Below are 25,583 nucleotides of genomic sequence, written 5' to 3' on the forward strand. Positions count from 1 at the left end.
GCACTCGGATGCTCAACAGGGAGTTAAAACCGCAGTTTGAGCCAGCGGCTTGAATTGATATGGTTCCGACCCTGTGTCCACAGACAATTCACCCTCCTCCACTTCAGGTGAAGGTGGGGGAGAAAGGTCCTCGACTTCAAAAGACCACTCCGTGGCAAAGCTACTTGCGTCACTCCAGTCACTCTCCATTTTAGAGTCTGACAACAGCTGTCAATTAATCTGTCACTACGGGTCTCAGGTGCACCCCCGCTCAGCCCCGCCCTCGATTCGTCCCCTCTATCCCCGCTGGGGTCTGCCCACTTTTCGAGCATTTTTCAAATATTGCTAGTGGGTGGAGTCAGACTCTGAGCAGGGGTTTAGTTACCCTTTAACTTTTATTACAACAAGGTAAGCTGTATAGATATGTTCAAAATGTGTTACAAACAACAGGCCTAGTTAGCTTTAGGCCTTTTGAAACTGTATTTAAATTGATCTAAAGCATGGTAATGAGGAGCCATCCATGGGTTTACTTGTGGTTACTATGTAGACCTATACTCTTATTATAAAAACCTCTATGCAAGAGCTATGACACATAGTCATAATGTCTGTGAAGTTGTATGTTGTCTGCGGTCAGTTCGTCTTTATTTTTTGATAGGAGCTTTATGTTTGCCTTCATTCTGCTTGACTTTGACTTGGACTTGTCTGTGAATGTGTGAGACACAGAATTACAATCTAGCCCATCAAGTCATTATTTTACCTTGGTTTTTAAAAAGGATTACAGGAGGGGCCTGCCTGGGTAGCTCAGCGAGTAAAGAAGCTGACCACCACCCCTGGAGTCATGAGTGTGAATCCAAATTGTCCTGGTTGCTTGGGAGGTTAGAGTAACATAGGGTAACCTCCTTGTGGTCGCTATAATGTGGTTCTCGCTCTCGGTGGGGCACGTGGTGAGTTGTGCATGAATGCTGCGGAGAATAGAGTAAAGCCTCCACATGTGCTATGTCTCCGTGGTAATGTGCTCAACATGCCACGTGATAAGATGCGCAGATCTACGGTCTCAGATGCGGAGGCAACTGAGATTTGTCCTCTGCCACCCAGATAGAGGCGAGTCACTACGCCACCATGAGTACTTAGAGCAAATTGGGAATTGGGCATTCCAAACTGGGGAGAAAAAGATTACAGGGTCAATGCTTAATTTTAATACGTTTTTGGTAGGCTATTGTATACTTGGTTTTATATTTTGGTGTTTATGGTGGTGGTAAAGGTTTTGTTAAGGTTTTTTTTCTGTAACAACCCCTTACAGAAAGTAGCAGTAGAAAGTTGTACTCATTATGGAGGCCAATAATCTTGTATTTATATTTTGAAGGCTTGATTTGGCAATTATTAGCTGTTAACTTGGCATAAATATCTTTAATCATAATAATAATAATTATTATTAGTAGTAAACCAAAGATACAAAAGTGTACACTTTTTTTCCACATTGACCATTCGGGAAGAGCTATTGTTGCTTAAAAATCACACACGTCTTGGCCAGTGTTTTAATATCTGAGTACCTTCATAATCGTCACTGCATCGAGTTTGCGTATGTGTTATACGTTTAACAGTGTGTCAGAGGCATGCCGTCTTGTTGTGGTCTGGCTGCAGCTGATCTTGTAGCTAAACACACTTAGGGCTCTGGAATGTTGTGCCTGTCACAGCCTTTATTTATGTAACACAGAGACTCGAAAAGAAAAAATAGAGAAATAATTTCCTCCCTTCCCTTGACCAGATTCTCTGTCCATTTTCGTTTTTATTTTAAAGAAATAGTTGATAATGTTGTAATAAAGCTGGAGTATTTCTATTGTTATTGCTCCCCATGTCTCAGTAGTGTTTGACTAATTTAAAAAAGTCAGGCTGAACTGACTCATTTTTGCCATGAATTGCTGGAAATAGCTCCCTCAGTATGTGTGGAACTATTTTACTTCAACATACTCGTTTTAGAACTTGAGAACCAAGCGTTCATTTTACTTTCATTTAAAACACAGTAGCTGTGTTCGAATTCCCAGACTGTCAAAGTAATTTATTTGATGAAGAACATACTTTTTGTGTTTGATAAATTATGTTCTTTAGTAATGCAGGTGAGTAGTATGAATATATATTCGCAGACATCTAAAAAGAATGGGATTCAGAAATATTTAAGATGTTTGTCTTGGAAAAAATTAAGATTTTGTTGACAGGAAAACATGAGTATTAATAATTGAGCTTAATCTGCCCCGATTTGAGCAGATAGTACAGTGAGGGGCGTTCATTGACAGACGATGTTGTATGAGAGATTAATCTTTCAGGCTCTGTACTGGTAAAATCAAGTTTTGTTGTGCATTTTAATTGTTAGTAAGATTAACAGACATTTTAGACATCAGCACAATACAAATATTTAAAACTAAATTAAAGTGGATTTAATGCAAAATCTCTGTCCTTTGTTTGGTAGGAACCAATAAATAAAATACTGCAATCCATTCTTTCACCCATCAGTGTGTAAGAGAAGGATGGAGAAAGTGTAAGTGAACAACAAAAAGTAGAGATAGATTTCACTATTTTGACAAATCTTAATATAATGCTTTCATTTTACATGACATTTAGGGTACAACATTGCTAAAGGTATACCTTACTGTAAGGGGAAAAATATACTTGTAAAATGGATCAAGATCGGGAAAGAAATATTTATTTTGATTGAATATTGATGGAGCAACTGTTTGCTGTCCTTTTCTGCATATTGTGGCACCGTTTTGTGGTTAGTTCAGCATAACACGGCGGCTCATTTTAGCTTATAACGGCCCATTCGGCACATTTCGTGGCCGACCCACTGGCCTGCTCGGTTCCCCCGATGGCCAGTCCGACCCTGATCATCCCCAAAGTGCGTCGGCCCGCCGGGAATATGCCCGGTATGCCAGATTACCAGTCCAGCCCTGATTACACACAATTATCTCAAGCGTCAGGATAATTTTGTGTATAGTGACCAACAGGTCTTTAAGAAAGTGCTGTGGTAAATTGTATTGCTATTTAGTGGTTTTGGAGAGAAAATGTGCCTTTTCAAATATGCCCCCTACCTTTAGTTTTTAGCAGATGCTTTTATCCAAATCGAATTACACATCAGAGTTTGGGCAATTACAAAAAACAAATGCCTTTGTAAAATTCATATTTTTGTCACTCTTCCAGTATATGCAGTTGTTTTTGTCTTGTGACTGTATAATGGAAAAACAATCACCATCAACACACCCATGCATTTGGATGATGTAATGTGCTCCACTAGTGCACAGAGGGGATTTTAGGTCATTGTCAAAGCTCTTTGCTTTCTATTGTTTTCTGTCTCTGTCTGCCATCCTAGCGCTCCAAAAACATTTCACTGACCCACAACCATTTCCTTCTTCAAGATTTCCTCCTCTCTGAAAGGTCAATCTTCACCACTCACCCCTCCCTTCCTCTCTCTCTCTCTCTCTCTCTCTCTCTCTGTCTTTCTGACTATAAAGCACTCTGCTCTGTTTACTTACTCACAGATCAGAGAGCATCCTGTGGTGCATTCTGCACATCTATAATATAGGCATTTCGGAGCCTGATCGCTCTCGATGGGGTTGCTACTTCGACCCTGGAGCCCGCCTCAGCCATCCCACCGATCACTTTGATGTACCTTGGTGTACCTTGACCTCTTCGAGAAGACTGCCAAGGTGTGGAAGGGGCTGCCTGACCAGTAGGTGGCCCGGTTGCTGCCACTAGTCTCCAGGGAAGCGCAACTCGCGGCCCAACAACTCCCCGCTGTCAACCTCCTCGTCTATAATGACCTGAAGAGAGCCATCTTGCAACGGTTTGGCCGAAGCCCCGAACAGAGCTGTCAACACTTACACTCCTTGAGGTTTGGAACGCATGGCACAAATAGACGGGTGAAAGTGTGATGTGTGCAGGGGAATATACACACAAATCAGGTGGTTACCATTGAGTATTATTCAGGGGGAGAAAGCACAGAGTAGAGGCTGCGGTTAATTCCCGCCTCACCCATCCACAGATTTTGGGGACGAACTGTCTGATTTTAAGAATTTATTAAGGGAAATTTGTGTGGATTAGTCCCGAGAAAGAATGTCTTGGTGTGTGACGTGCGATGCTATGGCGGGTGAGGTGATGCCATGGCCGTATATGTCTGCTCTAAATGGCAAGTGAGGGAGTTCCCACCCTGAGCGAGTTCCCTGAAGGGGATTTCCCTCTAGAGCAGTCATGTGACGAGTCCCCCAAACACGCTTTTGACCAAGTGAGAGTAATTGATGGTCAACAGCTCCAGCCTAATGTCACGTTTGCATACCCTTATTTTTCAGTTATTAAAGATTGGTTGTATCAAGTGATGCAGGACACTCAAACAAAACAGAATACAACCCAGTTTTTTTTCACAATTTGGAATGCCCAATTCCCAATGCTCTCTAAATACTTGTGGTGGCGTAGTGACTCACTTCAATCCGGGTGGCAGAGGACGAATCTCAGTCTGAGACCGTCAATCCAAGCATCTTATCAGGTGGCTTGTTGAGCATGTTACCATGGAGGCTTCACGCCATCTACCGCGGCATCCACACACAACTCACCTCGCACCCCACAGAGAGCAAGAACCACATTATAGCGACCACGAGGAGGTTACCCCATGTGACTCTACCCTCCCTAGTAACCGGGCCAATTTGGTTGCTTTGGAGACCTGGCTGGAGTCTCTCAGCACGCCCTGGGATTCAAAATCGTGAACTCCAGGGGTGGTAGTCAGCGTCTTTACTCGCTGAGCTACCCAGGCCCCCTACAACCCAGATATTAGTGCCAAAGAGCCGTCTGGAAACTCTCTTCCAAGTGGCTCACCATAATCTATTTAGGACAGGAAAAAACACAGAATAATGGCCCGTTTTCTGGCCAGGCATTCATGGATAAATTCGCAGGTGGTGTGCCGTGAATGTCAGTTGGTGAATCCACTGGCCACCCCAAAAGCATCATTGTGCCCTCTACCACTAATCGAGGTACCCTTTGAAAGAATTGGCATGGACCTCGTCGGGCCATTAGAGCAGTCAGCACGTGGATATCGCTTTGTATTAGTCCTGGTGGATTATGCAATGCACTATCCAGAAGCAGTACCCCTGCGCAATATCTCAGCACATAGTGTTGCGGAGGCACTCTTCAAAATGATCTCCCATGTGGGTATTCCGAAAGAAATCCTTACTGATCAAGGCACAACGTTTATGTCACGTACACTACGCAAACTGTATAAATTATTGGGGATTAAATCGATTTGTACCAGAATTTATCACCCTCAAACCGATGGGTTGGTCGAGAGATGTAATCAAACCCTAAAAAACATGATGGGCCTTCACCCTTCAGATCACACCCCACTCCAGTGACTCCCCTGCATGAAGGATACCAATGCGTGGATCACCCGTTGGTACCTGGCACATCAGCCATTCAAATTTGAGGCGATCCACAGACCGGGCGCAGATGGCTGTGGTTGACATTCTCTCCTGAAATAGGCAGGGGGGGGCGGACCGATGTTGCCTCAGCCTGAGTTGGGTGGTGGGGGTATGTGGGGATGGGGGCATGGTCGTGTGTCTGTTTTGTCTGGGAGAGAGGGAGTGGTGTGGTTGGTCAAACTGGCTGGCTTAATTTCTAACAGCTATTTCTTGTTACAGTGATAGCCTCACTGAGACCACAAAAGCAGCCCAAACATGCCAGAGAGGAGAAGTGAGCGACACGAGAGTGTGGTGTTGGCGTGTTTACAGAGTTTATTTTATTGAGAAGTTGTTTAAAATTGTTATGTTTTGGTACTGTTAAGAAACCTGTTTGAGGTCCTTGAGTTAAGAAGTCACCAAGGACGATTGCGTGAACTGTGTGAGAGGGCAGATAATAAACACTTGCCTGAACTGCTTTGTTGCTTCCCGACTCAAACATTCTTGATAACGAACTTCCAACAATATCACATATACATTATATTCGGCATTATATACAGTTTAATAATGTACAATCGTCTGCAAACGCATTGCAGATTCACTCTCGTGCTGAAGAATCTCATTGTATTACATTTGCTTACATGGGGAGGAGAAAACAGCCTATACACTTAACACCTTGACCTCTGTGACATCAGTGTGATATCCATGATGAAAGCTGCATAATTGATTACACTGAAATGGAAATCGTGGTATGATGTTGCTTAGTTTAATCCAAATGATTGCACTCCCATTCTCCTTTGCGATCACTTTGATTGATGTGGATGCGCATGTTCGTTTGCTCAGTGAGGTATAACGGAGACTCAAATGTTGGAAAAACAATTAGTTTTATGAAATACACGCCTGATTTTGAATTCTAAACATGTATACATTATAAAACATAGAAAATAGCAATGAAATGTAAATTATGTGCTGGAGAGAAACAACCTCAAAAGGATAGTTCCCCAAAAATGGAAATTTCTCACCCACACATTAACGGTAAGCTAAATTTGGTGGATGGTGACAGTAGCTGTTTATAAAATAGACTGTACATTATAAATATGTTGACACAATTTGGTATTGATGTGATTCCATCACAACTGTCATTTTGATATATCGATGCGCTATTTTTTATAATTATAGAATGTAAATATTTTCTGTATAACCAAGTTACGTTGCATTATCTTGAATATTCTCTAGCATTCATGTCATGTGTTATTGTAGTTTACCTTGCTGAATAATTACAGATTAACATTGTTTATGTCAGTTACTGTGAATCAGTATACTTGACATTTAATATAAAGAGAAGAACATTTAAATGATTTGAAAGTTACGAAGCAGGGTAGCTTGCAATTCATCAACGTTAGCAGTCAAGATCAAGTTAGCTAAAATTACACAGATCAATCCTTATGGCACTATATTTCACATGCTTTGCAGTTATGTAAGCTTACCTGTCCAATAAGAAGAACGCCAATTCAAGGTTGGTTTTGATCCCCAAAACCGAACGAAGGTCCCTCCAGTTATAAAATGCGTTGCCGATATTCATTCTAGTTTTCGCTCGACCATGATCATGTTCCCGCTTAGCCAGATGGGATTAAGAAGATAAATGTTATTTTTTGGCTTACTCTGAGTTTGTGTAGGAGTCCATCTCTAAGATAACGTTACCTAGTGTTGCAGTTTGTTGTCACTGTTGAATTGCAGAAGAAAAGCTATTACTGTAAAAGACAAGGCTCTCAGGAGCGAGCATAAATGCCACATCCTTTGGATTTTTCCGGCAAAAGCGACCCGCTCCCTTCGCATGAAAATCAGTCTGTAAAAAATCAGGCTGTAATAGGCAACCTAGGAAGTCCGGGAAGGGCTGATGTTTTTAAGTTGCATTACAAACCGTTCACACATTGGCAAAAGAAAGGCAAATATTACATGAAAATTGATACATATTGCACCTTTAAAATGAGATTCTACCAACCACAAACAATGTACAGCACAATAGTGAAGCTTAAAAATACTTTAAGTAGGCCTAAACATTTTCAGAGTATCAAATAAAGGAAACATTCTCATGAGAACTCCAATATGCTACTAGTAAACTCAAAGTTTTTGTTGTTTTTTCTTGCCATTTATGCAAGAGATGTTATCTGTTTGTGAAAGGCTCAAAACATGCTGATTAATAAAGATAATTTTAGACAGGAAAAACCTGTTTTGTATCATTTAAAGGTGCTCTGGAAGCACATTGTCCTGTCACAAACCTGGTTGAGCTGAACAGGTTAATTTAAGACACATGAAGTTTAATTCACTTCGCTTCATTCTCATTTTCTGCAGTGTGTTTTAAGAAATATGCCAGTATCCATCTATATTGCTACTCACTTTATTTCTCCGCTATGGTCTATTTTTGTTAAAATAACTCTGTCTGCAACTCTGCACACAGCGAGCGAAAGGGTATAAAAGAAGAGTGTTCTGTAAAAGAGAAACATACACAGATCTGCAGTTTTGACGCGCTGATCACTTGAAGTATAGAAACAGTAAGATAAGGCAGAAAATGCCAAGATGTCTCGCAGCCCGAATGGAACCAAGACAAGGTCCGGACATGGACTGTGGTCTGCTATTTGGTGACTGCTGATTTCGATCATCTGTGTTGATTTAATTTAAATGCATTTCCTTTTATATTTTAATTATGTAATAAAACATGTAAATATTTAGAGTCACACCACATTCAATGTCCATTTCATCTCTGAGTTCTGAGCAGATAAAGGAGCTTGTGAATAGAGTGTACTAAATTAATAATGTTTTTTGCTTGCCTCTGAGTTTCATTTTGTCTGGTTTTTGCTCTCACAATTGGCCCTGGCAGATCGTCTTTCTGCACACTGCATCCTTACGTACCTAACGGTCTTTGTTGAAAAAGCTATGAATGCCAACATTACACAAGACACCTAACTGAAATCACCACCAACAGATAATTCATTTTAATTATATCTTCTTTTTTTCCAGATGTTTTCCTTCCGTCAAGAAATCCTGTTTAACATTTTCTTAAATGTCCCTTACTCTCCAAAATCACGGATTGGCATTGGATGTGTGAACTAAAATTTAAAACCACCTTTGGCAACTACACAACCACTCATCGCCCTCACCCATGCTAGAAAAAGATGGAAAGCCCACCTAAGCTAGCAGGGGAGACCCTTATTGTCCACCACATTCCGCTGGTTCACTGCCATGTATTGGGTTCGCGACAGTGCTGTGGTAGTCCATTGAAAAGGAGCGGGAATCCCTTCAGCTGTCCGGAGAACCTGGGACTGAGCCGGACTACCTCTCTGCCTGAGCGAGACATTCTACAGAGGGAGGCGCTGGTGTACAGTAGCCTAATTCAGACGTCCAGCAGCAGCCTTAGCTCAAGTGACACTTATGGGGATGGAGGGATGAGAGGTGGAGTGAAACAAGGAAGAGGTAGAATAGAAGGAAGCATGGCAAGCAACACTTCCTCTTTTACGTCAAGTACTTCTGAAGATCAGACTCAAGCCTTGCCAATGAAAACACATGAACGGTCAAACTCGCGGCGGAACCCCTTCCTGCTCAACACAGAAGATGAAGATGAAGAGGATGAAGACAATCTGAGTGGATATTTTGAAGACTCTTCTGTTCACTTGCATGGAAATTCACATGAAATCTCAAATGCAGTGCATGCAAATGAAGACTTGCTGCCTTTCCACCTACATGACCTTGGCTTCAATGCTCAGCCTTTCCTATTGCATGACTCTTCAGAAAGTGGGGCAGTAGAGAGCAGAGACAATACAATAGGTGGGACTTTTGATTTGTCTACTCACTTGGAAGGCCTGAACGTGCTGAGATTGGACAGCCAGCAACGTTTTGGAAGCAGTGGTTCCACCCTCTCAATGGACTGTGGTGAGCAAGAATGGGGTGAGGATGATGATGAAGAAGACCAGTCCATGCTGGGCGGCAGAGGCAGCTCAGAGTGTTCCAGTCTGGCAGCACCTCATTGCTCATGTTGCGGCCTATCCCAGCCATACCCTGAACCTTTCCCAGACTTATTTTCAGAGTGTCACCAGGGCTATGCCAGTGATTCTTCCTGTAACAGCTCAGATGGAGTGCTGGTTAACTTCAGCGCAATTTACAACAAGATGAACAACGTTATCCCAGCCAAGCTATCACTTAATATCAACAGTTCCTCCGACCAATCCTGTGCCTCGTCTGTTTCTGAGCTTGTTGGGATGCTCGGGACAGAATGTAGCAGTGGACATGGAGCTTTCTACCTGGACCTACACACCTCCCCGACGGAACCTCCACGGCATACTTCAGCTACTATAGAACATGCAAACTCTTCCTCTTCCTCTGTATGTCCATCTCAGCCACAAGATGCCAGAATTGAACTAGATGCCAACTGTAACTCATACCACAACCACCTTGGAAGCGAGGACCTGTCCTCTGCTGAAACCTATGCTAACGACCTCACCTCATGTCTTCAAAGCCAGGCCCGCTTGGTAGTAGCAACTCAGAATTTCTACAAGCTTGTGACATGTGACATTTCTTCCCAGTCCTCTCCCAGTCCGGCAGGGTCATCAGTCACAAGCTGCTCAGATGAGCACAGCAAAGGTAGTCCCACTCAGCCAACAGAGTACTTTCTATTCCAACAAATGAAAGAGGATGAAGAAGACACAGAGCTGGTATATAATTTTATAATTTTGGTGATAAATTGTATGTAGCATGTGTGCCATGATTTGTGCAGTTTTATTAAATGTTTAATTTCAAAAGTACAATTTCATTCATTCTCAACAATAAGATCTCACTAAATCTACATTCTTATATTTCTTCTTTCCCTTTCTTTCCTTTCCTTTTAGCAGAATAAAGAAAAAATAGGGGATGATCCAAATTTGACTGAATCTACCCATGATAACGTCATTGAGGGACAGGTGTATATCAACATCTCCCCACCTATTACAGCCTGCAATTCAGTTGGTGCTTCGGTAAGTCGTTGCCCTCGATCCCGCAGTTATGACCGAAACTTGGATAAGTCACCATCTCCTCGTCTCAGATCGCTGGAGCGCATGCTTAGCTGCCCAGTTCGCCTTTGTGAGAGTGCAGCTCCAAGCCTGCCCCCTCCACCACGGGTCACTTCTTTTGCAGAAATGGCAAGGAGTAAAAGAAGAACAGGAGGATCACCACTGCAGAAGGGTGGCATAGAGGCCACGTCTACACACTCCCATTCTTCTGGAGAGTTCTCACCTATCCTGGAAGACATTCCGCTTGGTCAGAGCCACAGTATACTGCCACTCAATCGATGCCAAAGCCAGGGAAGCTGTGATATGTCCTCTCCACAAAAACCATGGAGTACACTACTGCGAGAGTCACCAGGGGGAGCAAGCAAGCAGACTCGAACCAAAGCAGACGGTAAGGATGAGTTTTGTTTAGTGCTGCTGCATTCAGATCATGTTGGAATTACTGTTATTATGAGTTTCCTATGAGTAAAAACTGTTAATGTATTTTAATTACTACTTGTAAACTCAAAATTTTATGAAATCTCAGAATTCTCTTGACTTGGCCTTTGTGACGTCATGTGAAAGCAACAAGTGACAGCGGTTGTAAATGTTTTGATACATATTCCGAGTATCTTACGAATGTATCTGAAGCTGTAATGAGCTAAATTTTGTGGCAATACTAGAGTGTAGCTTATCTGTAGAGAAGCAACACAGCAAGAATCAAACCCCAAAAATTCCCTCAAAATCCTCCACCTTTTAAATGTTCACTTGGTCACACGGTTTTACTCCATTCTCTGTCTCTTTGTCTTTTAGCAAGTCTTCAGATTTTGTCGAAGTTACGTTTTTTTTCCACTGTACAAGTCTGCCATGGAAGTTCATATTCTGCGGGTTGAACGGTTTACTGTACTTAGCCACTCCCCAAACTCACTATAGGTTTAGATAGAAAGAGATGGGTGGAGCTGAGCCACTCAAAATATAAACATCAATGTTTTGATAGTGCCTGGGAGGCTCAGTGTTTATAGTTTTGGGGGAGTTAAACCCACAATTGCTTCCTTATAATTGTCAATGTACAATAAACTGGGATATTATAACGTCTTTTGACATCAAAAAAGTTACTCCACCTTTAACCGGTGTGCTTTCTTTGTTCTTAAATACTTTTCTCGAAAATATAGATATGAATTAATGTGATGATTAAGTTCTGCATTTTGCTGTAATCGCCACAAAGTGCACAGTAATCAATTTTGGATCCATGGTAGTTGGTAGCACCGCTACATACATTTTAAGTTTGATACTGTATTTTATTATAACCAGTGTAACCTAGTGTGCTTTCTTAAATATTTTGATAGAGCGTAGTGAGATTAATTGACTTAGTGATTAAGTATTTTTCTGTTATCAATAACAAAGCACACATGGATCCATTTTGTTATTTTGAGTGTTGCCATATAAACAGGATGTGAACAACCTCAAAAGAGAATCATCTAAATGCCATCTCGTAATAACAGTAATTCCAACAAAATTGTGTTTTTTTTTGTCTGTTAGTGCCAGTTGCTTGCTGGTTACAGGTTTAACCAAATGAGCAGATGTGAGGATAGCTGTTGTAGCTACTGATGTTGATGAATTACCAGATTGTGGTTGCTCAGGTGTTATTTAGCACATTGCTATGTGTTTTTTTTATTAAATGAGGTATCGTTCATGTCTATAACACAGATGGTGCAGGTTGATACAGTTTAATACATAGGTTTCAGGGTTTGTTCAAATCTGAAACAAAATGATCAGTAGTGACTTTAATTAATGCCCTAGCAAGCACCACTTAATATGTTCTGAATCCTCTGGAGGGTCGTACAGACAACTATGCATCAGTGCGGTAAAAAATTGCTACATCAATTTTGAATTGATTATTGTAAGGGATTTGTATAATATAAGGATTTACACACAGAGAAATAGACAAGAAACCTCTCTTTAATTATGTTTATCATCCCTACCAGTACACTGACAAATAAAGAAAAGAGAGCGTGAATAGAAAAGAGGAGTTTGATTATTAACAGGTTAGCTTTTGTGTGGGAGTTTATTCTCTCTGTGTTCTGTACAATGCTACCCCTGCTGGATAAGACTGTGTGCTGCAGACATGTGATAACAGGAGCATGTGGAGCAAACAGCTTGCGCAATTGCAAAGTGACGTTTCACACACACTGTGCACTGGTCAAAGCACATATAAACACACACACCCTGAGGTGTACTGAGAAAAGCTATAGAGCCTGTCTTTTCCTCACATTTTGGTCATGGAATTCTAGTTATCTTGTACCCATGTTGGATAGTAAGTTTTTGACGCAGTGTCTGCTGGTCTGTGTGTCTGAGATTATTTTTGTGCGTGCGTGTGTGAATAGGTTTGTTTCTCTTGCTTAATAGGATCCTGTTGTCTCCAGTGCTATTGCTATCCTGCACTACAGGCTTTTATTCCAACTGCTTTTAAATGATGTGTCATTGCCATGGCTTTTCTGATACAATTTAAATTCAGATTAAATAATTTGCTACATTAAATAAATGTGTACTAGGACAATTCATTATAGTCATAATGATTAATGAAAGATTAATTTAGATGTGATTAATGCCTGCACAGTCTAAATGCTACTCTGCCTGCCCTTTTATCTTTATAATCTTGGTCTGGATCCCTCTTATTTTCTTCTCCCCCTCCTGATCCATTTCTCTCTCTCTGTCTGTCTGTCTCTCTCTCTCTTTTCTTTCCCCTTAGGTGGCCTGTCTAGCTCCACAGACTCCTCGCAAGTTGTAGTTCGCTATAGCAAAGATCAGCGTCCAACCTCATTATCCATACAGCCCTTCACTTTCCAGCACCAGTTTGGAAAACCCCAGGCAAAGCCGCTCCTTCCACTTCTGGACGGATACATCAGCCATATGCAGGCTCGAGGAGTTGCAGCACCTGAGGGTGGTGAAGACAACTCGGAAGAAGGTCACGCTGCTTCTAATGCCCCAACAACTTTGCGGCCATCTCCACTGGGCAGCTACTCGCCAGTTCGTCTCCAAGCTGCACCCATCTCTTCTGGAACCTGCTCGACATGCACTCCAACACCGAGTGGTCCAAAACCACCACGTTCCCTCTGTTGCCCCATCTCTCCTGGTCTTCTTCCCCAGCACACCCCACCTGGAGAGGTCATACAAACGGAGACTCCTAAACATGCTCCCTTACCTCCTACGCCACCTCCACCACCACTGATGAAGCAAGGCCCACTGATACCTGCTTTGCCTACAAGAATGAACTTTTTACACCGTGGGAATTTGACAGATTTGCCAACGCTTCCCAGCTCTGGTCTTAGTCCTCTAGGAAATTTGGAGCCAGCTCCAGAGGAAGAGCCAGTTAAAGTTTTACCGGCGTGTGTGTCACAGCGACAGCCCAATGGTAGGTTTGGTTGAGGGTATCAGTAATCAGTGGCTGTCAATTCATCTTCTTATTCAGCCCTCATACGCTGGTGGGATGTTTTCAGGCTGCACCTATTATGATCTCAAGATCTGGATAAGTTCTTGATCTCAAGAGTGACTACGCTTTGCTCACACTGTACACAGTTCAGATTTGTTTTCAAATCCAATCATTAGGACAGGCTGTCTGCTTTGTCATTTTGCAAGTGATAAAATGTAATCTATTTGTTCATATAGATTTGGTCACCTGTCAGTATCCAATATATCTATATCAGTCGCAATAGTAAGACTTAAACATGATCATGATGCCAAAAGACTCACTCGTTCACTCATTTTCTGTTTACTACATACAGGGTTCGTACACTCCTTTAGAGTACTTGAATTTCAGACACGTAGATTTAAGGACAAGAAAGTGCTTGAATTAGGGATGAAACTAGGCTGAACGATTAAACGAAATAAAATCAAAATCACGGTATTACCTAGTGAGATTATCAAACTACACATATTTATTACAACCTTTTAACTCAAGGCAAAAACTGAATTGTTGGTTATGATTATTTATAGTTGCCCGAATAGTCAATTAATCATTGTAATAATCATTAGATAAGTCTATTATCAAAACAACCTTTAGTTGCAGTCCTAGTGGACAATCCTGCATGGGTACAAATTCACAAAGATCAGTAATTCCATAAACTCTGGAAAGTGTGTCATCAACTCCTGCTGTTGTCTCATGGGCAGGGACAGTAATAACAGATGTTTGTCTTAATAGTTGTGTCAGTCATGTGTTCAAACAACACAGGGTTTGTACGAAGCACTAGGCTCCTGTCTAAATCGAGTCCAATGAATTGTGCCTTCCCTTTGATCATAGATGGATACTTTGAAACATTCACATGACTGTTGACCTAAATATATTGACAAATTGTAACTAAAAATATTTCTATAGAAATTATTTAAAAAGATAAGTTCACTCATTAAACATTAAGTTTGATTTATTATCTAAAAGGCCTTCATTATGTCATGCATGCTGGAAGTTGATTTTGATAGGTGCCTGATATGAAATGAAAGGTTCTTGAAAAGGTCCTTGAAAGTCCTTAAATCTGGTGTTCATAAAAGAGTGGGAACCCTACATACATATCAAATACAGAATAGTTCAGTACATGGATGGAGAGCAAGCGAAAATGAGTCAATACATTGTGTATGACATTATATACACGTTGTAATGATATTACACATCCCCAATTACAAAAAAACTTTCTGATTTGACCATTCAGATAGCATTCAGATTTTTATCAGATTTAAACCCCATATTATATATAAACCACAACACGATTTTGATCAGTTTCATAAAGAGTTTAGACTACAAACAATTAAAAGGATTTGATTTTTCAGCCAAAAATGCATTTTAACTGTCTGAACAAAGTCTTAGTAAACATACTGTACATAGCATTCATACTTAAATCTTAGATTTTCTTTTCCTTAACTGCCGCTAACAACTTTTTTCTTGTCTTTTCTACCCTCATGTTTCTCCCTCTGCTCACGTTTTTTCTTTTGTTTTGCATAACATAATTTTGACATTTCCACTATTTCTTTTTACCCTTGTTTTTTTTTTGTTAAAATTTTACCATATACACACACACCCATCTTACTGTCTGTTCACCAATACTTCTTCCTCTATCTCTCTCTCCTCTTCATATTTAATTATTTCTTTGCAACCATACATCTTTCGTCCCGTAGTGCACCACCTGTCCCCTCAGGCACTGAAATGGAGAGAGTACAGGCGAAAGAATCCTCTTGGAGTGGAGCGTGGTAAAGACGGTCCCCCTCATTCTCTCTCTTGTGCTCTGGAAACAAAGAGACCTGGAACTCGTGTCATGCGACGCAATGTGTTTGATTTCCCTCCAACCAATCAACTGCTCAGCTTCAGCAGATTGAATGGTGCTGAACCAATTTCCATCACTCAATAGGAGTTGGGGGGTCGATAAATTCTGAAACAAAAAGGGCGGGAAACTAGTTTGTTTACTATAGTATTTCAGCATTACAGTGGCATAATAAGTGGAAATGACACCACCAGCATATTTATTTTTTCTTTTATGTTCATCTTGATGGTCCTATTTTGTCTAGCTGTGTGTCTATGTATTTGTTTACATCCATCTGTTTGATTTTGTTCTTGTTTATAGGTCAGTCGTTGAGGCAATTGCCAGAGTGCTACAGTGATTTCCTGCCTGATTATTTTTCTCAGACTGAGCGCCCCCCAGAGGAATTCTGCTTATCTCCAGATGCTAATACTGATGAATCCATCTCTATAGACCTACTGCAGAAGAGAGGTTTGTTTATGTATACATTTTATACCCTTTTTAAAAAGTCTTAATTTTAGTTAAAGGTTGACTAAAAGTTAAAGCTACTGTGTATTTTATTTACAATTTAAAAAATATGTTAAAATACTTTCTCTTTGCCCAATGTGCTTAGACAACTATAAATAAGCCATTTGTTGTTGAATTTTCCAGAAGCATTTAAGAATGTTGCTCTGTGGCACTTTAGTCCCTTTCCTACCTAAGTCTTGGTACTTTTCCCTTAGTAACTTTCTAAATTAGAACTTTTAAGAGGAACAGGACACCCGAGGAGACCTTTCTCCTGTTGCATTTGCACTCACAAAAATAACCCCCGTAGTGACGTAATCTAATGTCGACCATTTTTCTTTTGATGTTGTTTGCATGCGGATTCAATAGCAACAACAAAATCAACAACACTGACTGTTAGGGCTGTTTTACACAAACTTTGTCTGCATTGTAAAACGTAGGCAGCTGCCTAGGCAGTTAATGGTTTAAATGACATTGTTTTTGAATGAATTCTCTTAAGGAAATTTGTCTGAACAGTTTAAAAAGCACCTCATCCTACCTCCATCCCACAGCCTCCAAAGGCTACATTTTCCAGTTTTGGTTTTCAGGTTACAGTTAGGCGCATGTGTCATGCGTGCTGCGCTCTGTGCTGCAGCCGGAGTGAAAGGTGTGACGAGGCAGTGAAAGCGCTCTTTAACCACGCAGCACAGGCTGAACTCAGCAAATAACATGTTAAAAAATGCACTATAAACCTATTTATCAACACAATCTTTTACAATAAAGGCTTTTATGACTCAAATAAATAAATTACTACCGAAATAATCATTTACTTAAAAAAGACGTCTTGATGCAAGTTAAACCACACCGTAACAGGCACGCAATTCTTACCTAATGTAAACTAGATTTCATGACGGTTTAGTGTATAATAGAGTTCAGTTTCCCACTCTTGATAAATGTTATTATTTATATCCATCATTCCAAGAAAAATTTGTAGTAGAACAGAAATCACTTTATGTCCTGTATAGTTACTCTATATGTTACGCTCTTGTTTCTCATTGCTTTGTGCGTCATTCGTTTTTGACTAATCATAGGCTGCAGCACCTCCCACAATCCCTCTACACCCCCAAAAGTGCCTACCCCAGAGTAGGAGCAACAAATGTCCCTTAAAACAGCTTCAAGGGATGGGCTTTAGCCCCTGCAGTGGCATAGGGCCTTATTATTTATATTCGTCATTCCAGGAAAATGTATATGTAGTAATACAGAAATCACTTAATTTTCTGTATAGTTACACTGTACAAACAGTACAGATGCAATGAAAACTCAAAGCGTCTCTTTATGAAGTCATGCAGCAACTCTCACACCTCAATCACATAAAAACAAAATGTGAAATGGGTGATTCTCTTTAGATACCGTGTTGGTTTTATGTTTTTTATGTTAAGGGAATTGTAAAATTAGAGCAATCCTCTGAGTAGCAGGCTAGCACTGTTTACAAATGGCGGCTGTGGACTTCTCTTGTTTCTCATTGCTTTGTGTTGTAGGTTTTTGACTAATCACAGGCTGCAGCACCTCCCACCGTCCCTCTACACCCCCAAAAAGTACCTACCCTGGAGTAGGAGCTAAAAATGTCCCTTAAAATAGCTTTAAGGAACTATGGTTCCTCAGGTGTGAAAATTATGAAAAGTACTAGTCCCGGGTAAAAGTACTCAAAATAGGCTTTAGTCCCTGCAGTGGGAAAGTCGTCAAGTCATTTTTATTTGTATAGCGCCTTTCACAACACACATAGTTTCAAAGCAGTTTTACAGAAATTCAGGCATTAACAGAAGATAAAACTGTAATATCTATAATGTCTTAGAATCATCATTGTGTAGTTTGATAAAATATGATTGTGAATTGTGTTTAAAAATAAGTAATTAATAACAGTATTGTATTTATAACCCCAGTGAGCAAGCCGAAGGCGACTGTGGCAAGGAACATAAAACTCCATAAAATGTTGGTTAATGGGAGAAAAATAACCCTAAATAAGGGCCTTAAGACCACTGGCTTAACCAGTGGTCTTAGTTCAGGTTGGGACTGCTTGTTTTTCCAAAGAATGGAATACTGGGATGGGGACAATGGGGCATTAAAACTGTTGAAAAAGAATGTTTGGAAAACATAATTATTTTTCAATTCTGTTTGGTGACGTGAAATTACACACCACTATTCATTGGATATTACTGAATTGAATTTCGTTGATGGTTAAATTTCCATTTCAAGTTTAAAAACAGTCTAGATAAGGAAAACATGAGTGAAGAAATATTCAAAATCAGATATTCCAAATATTCTGATACTTTTGCATCTGAAAATATTTCCAGAGTGACATTTATTTCTATATAGTCATATATAGAGCAGTATAACTCATCTTTAAAGCTGGATGTGGTTATTGCTCACCTCATCAGACTGCAGTGAGCTCTGTAGCTTTTTAAATAAATTATAGGAATATTGTAATGCAGACACACTTCACTCCCACATATGGACCTGCTGATAATATTAAGTGTGCCCTTGTGAGTAAGGCTTTGAGAGAGTTTGGTGTCTCTTGATGTTATTCTCACGAGGGACAACTGTCAATCCAACATGGCCCATTTTACTACTAATCTCCCAGACTGACAGATCCATTCAACAAGAGATGCAAGAATGATGAAGTGTGTGTCTGTGTGTGCATACACTTAGTCATTGATTAACTTTATAATATAAATAGAAATATACAGTATCATAGAATCTTTTCACTTTGTGCTTTTCCTCTTATCTTTATGTCCTTTGCTTCTAGGTTTGGTGAAGGCCATCAATACAGCAGTCGATCTAATAGTTGCTCATTTTGGAACTAGCCGGGATGCTGGAGTTAAGGTAATACATTCAATTAACGTTGTTACTTTAACTAATTGTGTTTAAATGTCTCCCTATATTACTCAATTACTCAGGCAATCACAAGTAGAGAACACAGCAGGAAGCAGGAATGGCATTCTAAAAATATGTTTATTTTGTTGGAGGTGCAAAACATGCAAATAAGTTGTTTAAAAGCAACAATAAAAAAATAATAAATAAAAAGACTAAAAACTAGACCTGTTTTGGTACTAAAACAGTACCAACACCCCTTCTACAACTGTGGAGGCCACAGTTTCTTTGCACTCAAGCAGTGCTAGCATAACCTTGTCCATGTGCTCAAACACTCGTCGTCTATGCTGGGTTAAATAGGAACATTTTCCCACCTTTGCAAATTGGAAAATACCATTATATTCCCAACGTGACTCCCCAGCACTCCCATCTTTTCTCTCTTTCTTCTCTTTCAGGCCAAATTGGGGAATAGCTCTGTTAGTCCTAATGTGGGTCACCTGATTGTAAAGTATCTGTGTCCTGCCATTCGTGAGGTACTGCACGATGGACTGAAAGCCTATGTACTGGACCTGATCATTGGGCAACGCAAAAATCAGCCCTGGAGCGTGGTGGAGGCGTCCACACAACTCGGTAAGAGAGGAAAATGAACATGAGATGCTGATGTTAATGATGATTTAGATGAGGATGAAGAGCACGATGGAAAAATGCTTATGCAATCTGTCCTAGGTCCCTCAACACGGGTTTTGCACTGTCTCTTCTCTAAAGTCAGTCAGTATTCCGAGCTGACCAATCACAGTATGCGACTCAATGCTTTCATCTTCGGCCTGCTAAAGTAAGCCTCTATCATTCCTTTCTCCCTCACACTGTTTCTCTTTTCATCTTCCTGCCATCCTGATCACGCTTTCTAATTACGTTCATCTTCACAGTGCTTCTTTTCCCTTGACCTGTTGGGTAAAATGTTTGTCTGCAGTTTTATGTGTGCTGTTTGATTACATTTTTGTTTTTGGAACTCTGTGTAAGGTTTTAAAAAGCACCATTTCAGAGCTTTTAGACTTTTATGTTTCTTTTCATTACCCTATGAGAGATAGACAACATGACGTGAGATGTACAGATAGAAAGATGATGGTTGGAGTTGATTGACACTCCTGGTGAAGTTCTTCTTTATTCTTCACGAAGAGCCAAAAAGAAGTTTGAAACAGCTGAGCAATGGTATACTTTTCACAAACATTCAGACACTGGCCTGGCTGTAGGGAGAGGCCTTTAGAGTAGCATTTAAATATAAGGACACACAAGAATACATGTAAAACCTTAACTAATGTGACATTAAAATGTGTTATCAATGACTTTATGCCTCTGTAACATAGTTTAATGGGAAGGAGGAGGCGAGAACCGGCTTGATAATATAAATAATAATTTAATGAATAACTTAAACAAAAGACAAACACACACACATGACGGACATGTCCGTAAACAATCTCTCTCTCCCACACAATCCTCCGCAGTCGGCCTTTATCCCTCTCGGAGGCTTGATTAGCCCAATAAGGGACCGGGTGTGTAGAATCACGACCCGGCCCCGCCTCCGCCCTGCCATAGCCTCATTTTATAAGTAGAATTCACACAAGATCAGTAAAAGGAGCTGTTTTAACCACTAGATCATGATGTCATATATATATATATATATATATATATATATTACTGTGCAAAAGCCTTAGGCACATAAGATGTTTCGCAAAAACATTTGTCTTAAGATTGTTATTTATATCTGCTACTTTAGTGTGTCAATAGAAAATTTACATTTTATACTCACAATATTACTTTTGCGAATAGAATAGAATAGAATAGAAGAACAGGGAGACCTGCAACAGATGGCATTGCCCCCACAGAACATCAGGTCAGTCTGGGATTACACAAAGAGACAGACGTAATTGAGACAGCCTAAATAAATAAAAGAAATGTAGTGAATTCTCCCAAGAAGCTTGGAACATCTTATCTGCCTACAACCAAGACAAACTGTATCCAGGTGTAACTAGGAGAATTGGTGCTGTTTTGAAGGCAAAAGTTGATTTAGCTCTTTTTCTGTTTACTGGACTTTGTATGATGTTAATTGATAAATGAAAAGTATTATGTCATAATTTTTTTAAGAAACTTTGAAAGTGCCTGAAATAGGTATGTCCCGATCAGCTTTTTTGTCCCCTGATCCAATATCGAGTTCCAATCCGATACTTGTATTTGCCTAGATAATAGAGCTGCAGACTGTTTTTTTGTTTGTTTACAAAAATAACTAAGTATACAACGTAACTAAAAGATGTCTTAACTTAATGCATTTAACTTAGTGCAGCTAGCATTTTTATAAAACTCACATATAAAATCAACTTCTACTTAGAATGGTGTAATAGCTTATTTTAACTTTAATATTCAGGTACAAAAATAAATCAGAAATCCAGTTCTGTATGGATGAATAGAAATCTTACATAAACTTACAAATGGTGTAAACAGCTTGACTTGAATAGTCATAAAAACTTTCAAAATTCAAAATTTCACAATTCCACTTAAAAGTGGCACAAACATTTACACTTGAACAGGCCCAAATTCAACAATAATGAAACCGATATTGATAGTTCTGTTGTCCATATCAAAATGCCTTTGTGACATACTGACAACCAGTAAATACCATGAAAGCATCACACACCACAGAGATGCATTCAAAAATAAGAAAAATATATTCATAACAAGCTCTAAAACTGCTCCAGTGAGAAATCATTAATATCTATGGGTCTGTTTACTGTCTTTGAGTTTTGCTGTAACATAAATCACTAATTATTAAGCAAATGCATGAAGACGCGGTGTCGTTATTGAAGGTTAAACAATTTTATTTATTATTAGTGGTATTGTGACCAACATTAATCTGATTTAAATTGGGATGAGTGACTGATGATGAGATATTGAGAGCATCTGAAGAGTGCACGTCTTTGATTGACATTTTTGTTTTTGATGTTAAAGTGAGTAAAGCTAAAAGCGCTCATGATTGCTCAAACAGTCTCTATCGCTCAACGCAACGTTTGATTGTCACAACCCGTCACGTATCATGTATTTTATGTTTATTTGTTGTTTAATTTGTTTTTAAACCTGTTAGCAGCCTCTATATCCTCTTCCTGTTCACTTTGCAACGAGTCTGAATATCAGGGTGATGTCTGTAAAAGTACATTTACACGGCTCTTTTTGTTATAAAACAAAAGCATCCGGATGACAATTAATTCACGGTGGAGCAGCGAGTTCTGTCATCCTACGAACCCTAAAAATTGCTTCTCACATGGTCAGTCACAAGTAATATTTGTATTAGGGGTTGTACTGTCTAGTAGACAAGTATTTCTAGTAGTTGGGTTGGGTCCGTGCCTACTTGTCATGGATGACATGATTTCAGTTTTATTTGTTCCATATGAAGATAGAAGAAAACTCTTCAGTTTACAAACTGCATCCTGTGTACTTTGTGCAAATACATTTTCAAATTTAGGCTATGCAGATGTAATTGAAATTACACTAAAGTGTGAATAGAGTGAACACAATGCTTTGCTCAAGCTTTCGTTGCTCAAATGCTTCATCTCAGTTGTGTTCTCTCTCTCTCTGTTCTCTCAAATATTGTCATCCAAAGCACTGCAGTGCATTTCTAGAAGTATTTTGAAATCTTCAAAGGCTCCAGTTTCCCTTTGATGGGCCTTGACATATTCAGCTCATCTGCAGACTTTCTCCTCTCCACCCCCACTAAACATATATTCAGACACATCAATTTGATCATTAGTTTAACTAAAGAATTCTGCAGCATGTTGATCTCTCTCTATTTCTCTCCCTCTCTCTCTTTGCTGTTGTCTCTATGCTTCTTGAGATCAATACTTAGTACAGTAGTCACATTCCAGGCTCTTTGTTGTTGCACTTTCTTTCATATTTCTGTTTAAAATGTATTTCTCTTGTATAAGTGAAAGTATTTTTGGTTGTTAAGTAGCAATGTTCTGGATTTGTATTTGTTTACACAAAAATGTATTGAACTCTCTTCACATTCACTGTTTTTCAGTTTGCGATCTTTGGAATTCTGGTTCAATCACATTTATACACATGAAGGTATGACAATGTTTCCTACACACACGCACACACATGCACACACACACACACACACACACACACACACACACACACACACACACACACACACACACACTGCTCCAGTTATGTTCAGTGCCTTTTTTAAGAGTAGGTGGCTGGAGTCAGAGGGATGGTGAAACTTTGGTTCCCTTGTGTAGAGCCAAGATTTTCCAGGCCTTACACACTCAATTGCTTTGTGCCGGCATAATTCTAATATTTGCCATTTCTTGTGTCCTCCTGTATCTTTATCATTGGCATGGTTCCTCAGACATCATTGCAGCACATTATCAGCCATGGGGTTTCCTATCCCTATCTCAAGGGGCATGCAAGCCACTGTTTGAAGAGCTTCTTCTCCTCCTACAGCCGTTGTCACTGTTACCCTTTGACCTTGACCTGCTATTTGAGCCACACCAGCAACAAAAAGGAGAAGAGCACCTGAGACGCAAGGAACAGCTGTGTTCCACCCGCCAAAGCCTCGACCAATCAGATCGCTCTACTTTCCAACTCATGAGAGGCTTTGGAACATTGGAGCCTTCACAGAAAGTAGGGATGGTGCCTTCGAGAGAAAGTTTTATATTGAGAGAAGAGGATGCTCGTCTTCGAATGGAGGGAGCATTAAAAGTGAAAAGAGATGGGCGAAAGAGTGATGGTGTCAACTGTGAATCACTGGGTAAGGTGGCTGGAGTTGGTAAAGAGTTACGAAAGAGTGATGCAAGACAGATAGAGGGAGTTGGAGGAGAAGTCAGTGAGAAGGAGAAAAGGAGAGAAAGAGATGGAGACATGACCAAACAGAGAAACAGACAAGATGGGTGGTGGTACCAGCTCATGCAGAGCTCACAGGTTTACATCGACAACTCAGCTGAAGGGTCAAAATTTGTGAAGTGGGAGAAGAGGAGGAAGGGAGGCATTGAAAGTCACAGGCAAATCCATCCACCTCTTAGAGAAGGTGTAGTTGAGGGGGCCGAGGCCATTCAGCAGATGGATGAAAAGGTGGACCAAGGTTGGACCAGCAATAGCAATAGGAATACCACTGGCAATGGGGTCCTCAACCAATCAGCCTTGACAGAGCCCACCAAAGCTACAAATGGAAAGCCATCTTGGATGGGAAGTCCACCAGAATCAGTGCTCACGGAGCTAAAAAAGAGTAAGGAGAAGCAGACAGACTGCCAGGATGCCTTTGAAGGGGTTCAGGCCCAGACGGAAGCAGGGGAGGATGGGTCAGCACAAGTTTTGCGCTGGGGTCGGCTGTTTGGAGCTGGTAATGCAAGCAAGATGGAGAAAAGTGAGCAGAAATCGGTTAGGAAACAAAGGTGAGTTGCCTGATTTCTTTGGTAAAAAATGTTGGTCTTTGTCCCTCTAGAAAAACTGTAGATACCATATTTTTGGTTTGCCAGTATTAATACTATGGTTTTACTATGCATATCATGGTTAAAATATAGTAACTGAAGTAAAACTATGGTAAATGTTGTGGTTACTATGATTTTAATACAAATACCATAGTTTAAAGGTACCACGAGGGAACCCAAAATAATCACAAAAGGTTTCGTGAGTGAATGCAAAACTATTGCGAAGAAACCAAAAATAAATTCCTCAGCATCCTCTAAGGGGCTTCGTAAATTGCAGACCAGTTGGTTGGTCAAAGTTTTAGATGCAGGTAATAAAATTCAGTAGAAAACAAAGGATTTAATAAAATCCTTTTTTTAAGGTCCATAATTGTTTTTTGTATTCTATGCACTTAACCAACAATTTTCTTGCATTCAATTGCCTTTATTTTTAGAATAGTTTTACAGATCGCGTGGATCTTACGACAGTATGTCACAGCAGTTCTTTTATCTTTGTGTTTCTCCCAGGTTGCCATCCGGTTGGTTGAGTCTCGACCTTTCTGAGTTGATTCTGGTGGCTCAATCTGTTGGTGTGGGGAAAAAAGTAGAGCAACAATCTCAAAGCCAAGAATGTCAACTTAGTACAACTCAACAAGCACAAACACAGAATCCCCCCTCACAGAGACAAGCCCTACGGTAAGGCAGTTACACAATACATATGATTCAGTTATAACCAGTAATGTGACGTCATCCAATCATGATATCAATATAATTACCGGCTAGCTGTACATTTTTTCAGTGATTTTTGTGAGTATTGATTGATCAGTATTTGGATGAAATACACTCACGAGCACTTTATTCAACACTATAGTCCTAACAAAGTGCCCTATGTGGTCTTCTGCTGTTGTAGCCCATCCACCTCTAAGTTCAACATGCTGTGCATTCTGAGATGCTATTCTGCTCACCACAATTGTACAGAGGGGTTATCTGAGTTATTGTAGCCTTTCTGTCAGCTCAAACCAGTCTGGCCATTCTCTGTTGACCTCTTATCAACAAGGCATTTCC

General features: G+C 40.2%; 1 protein-coding gene across 3 annotated transcripts in view; it reads left to right on the top strand.

Annotated features, from left to right (window-relative positions):
• The window catches only part of LOC127640948 (AP-4 complex accessory subunit RUSC2-like), a 31,436-nt gene that overhangs the window by 2,760 nt on the left and 3,093 nt on the right, over nt 1-25,583 (top strand). The window contains exons 2-12 of one of the 3 annotated variants that reach the window (XM_052123688.1): nt 8,430-10,117; nt 10,292-10,841; nt 13,179-13,841; nt 15,593-15,793; nt 16,036-16,182; nt 18,998-19,074; nt 19,518-19,692; nt 19,789-19,894; nt 23,129-23,175; nt 23,465-24,506; nt 25,047-25,214. In XM_052123688.1, the coding sequence (XP_051979648.1) occupies nt 8,585-10,117; nt 10,292-10,841; nt 13,179-13,841; nt 15,593-15,793; nt 16,036-16,182; nt 18,998-19,074; nt 19,518-19,692; nt 19,789-19,894; nt 23,129-23,175; nt 23,465-24,506; nt 25,047-25,214 (4,709 nt within the window). In that variant the 5' untranslated portion in view covers nt 8,430-8,584. The remainder of the gene's footprint in view (nt 1-8,429; nt 10,118-10,291; nt 10,842-13,178; nt 13,842-15,592; nt 15,794-16,035; nt 16,183-18,997; nt 19,075-19,517; nt 19,693-19,788; nt 19,895-23,128; nt 23,176-23,464; nt 24,507-25,046; nt 25,215-25,583) is intronic. The other 2 variants (XM_052123697.1, XM_052123703.1) reach the window with 2 other exon arrangements.

This window comes from Xyrauchen texanus, chromosome 4 (genome assembly GCF_025860055.1).
Source record: "Xyrauchen texanus isolate HMW12.3.18 chromosome 4, RBS_HiC_50CHRs, whole genome shotgun sequence".
In the NCBI taxonomy this organism is placed as follows: domain Eukaryota; kingdom Metazoa; phylum Chordata; class Actinopteri; order Cypriniformes; family Catostomidae; genus Xyrauchen; species Xyrauchen texanus.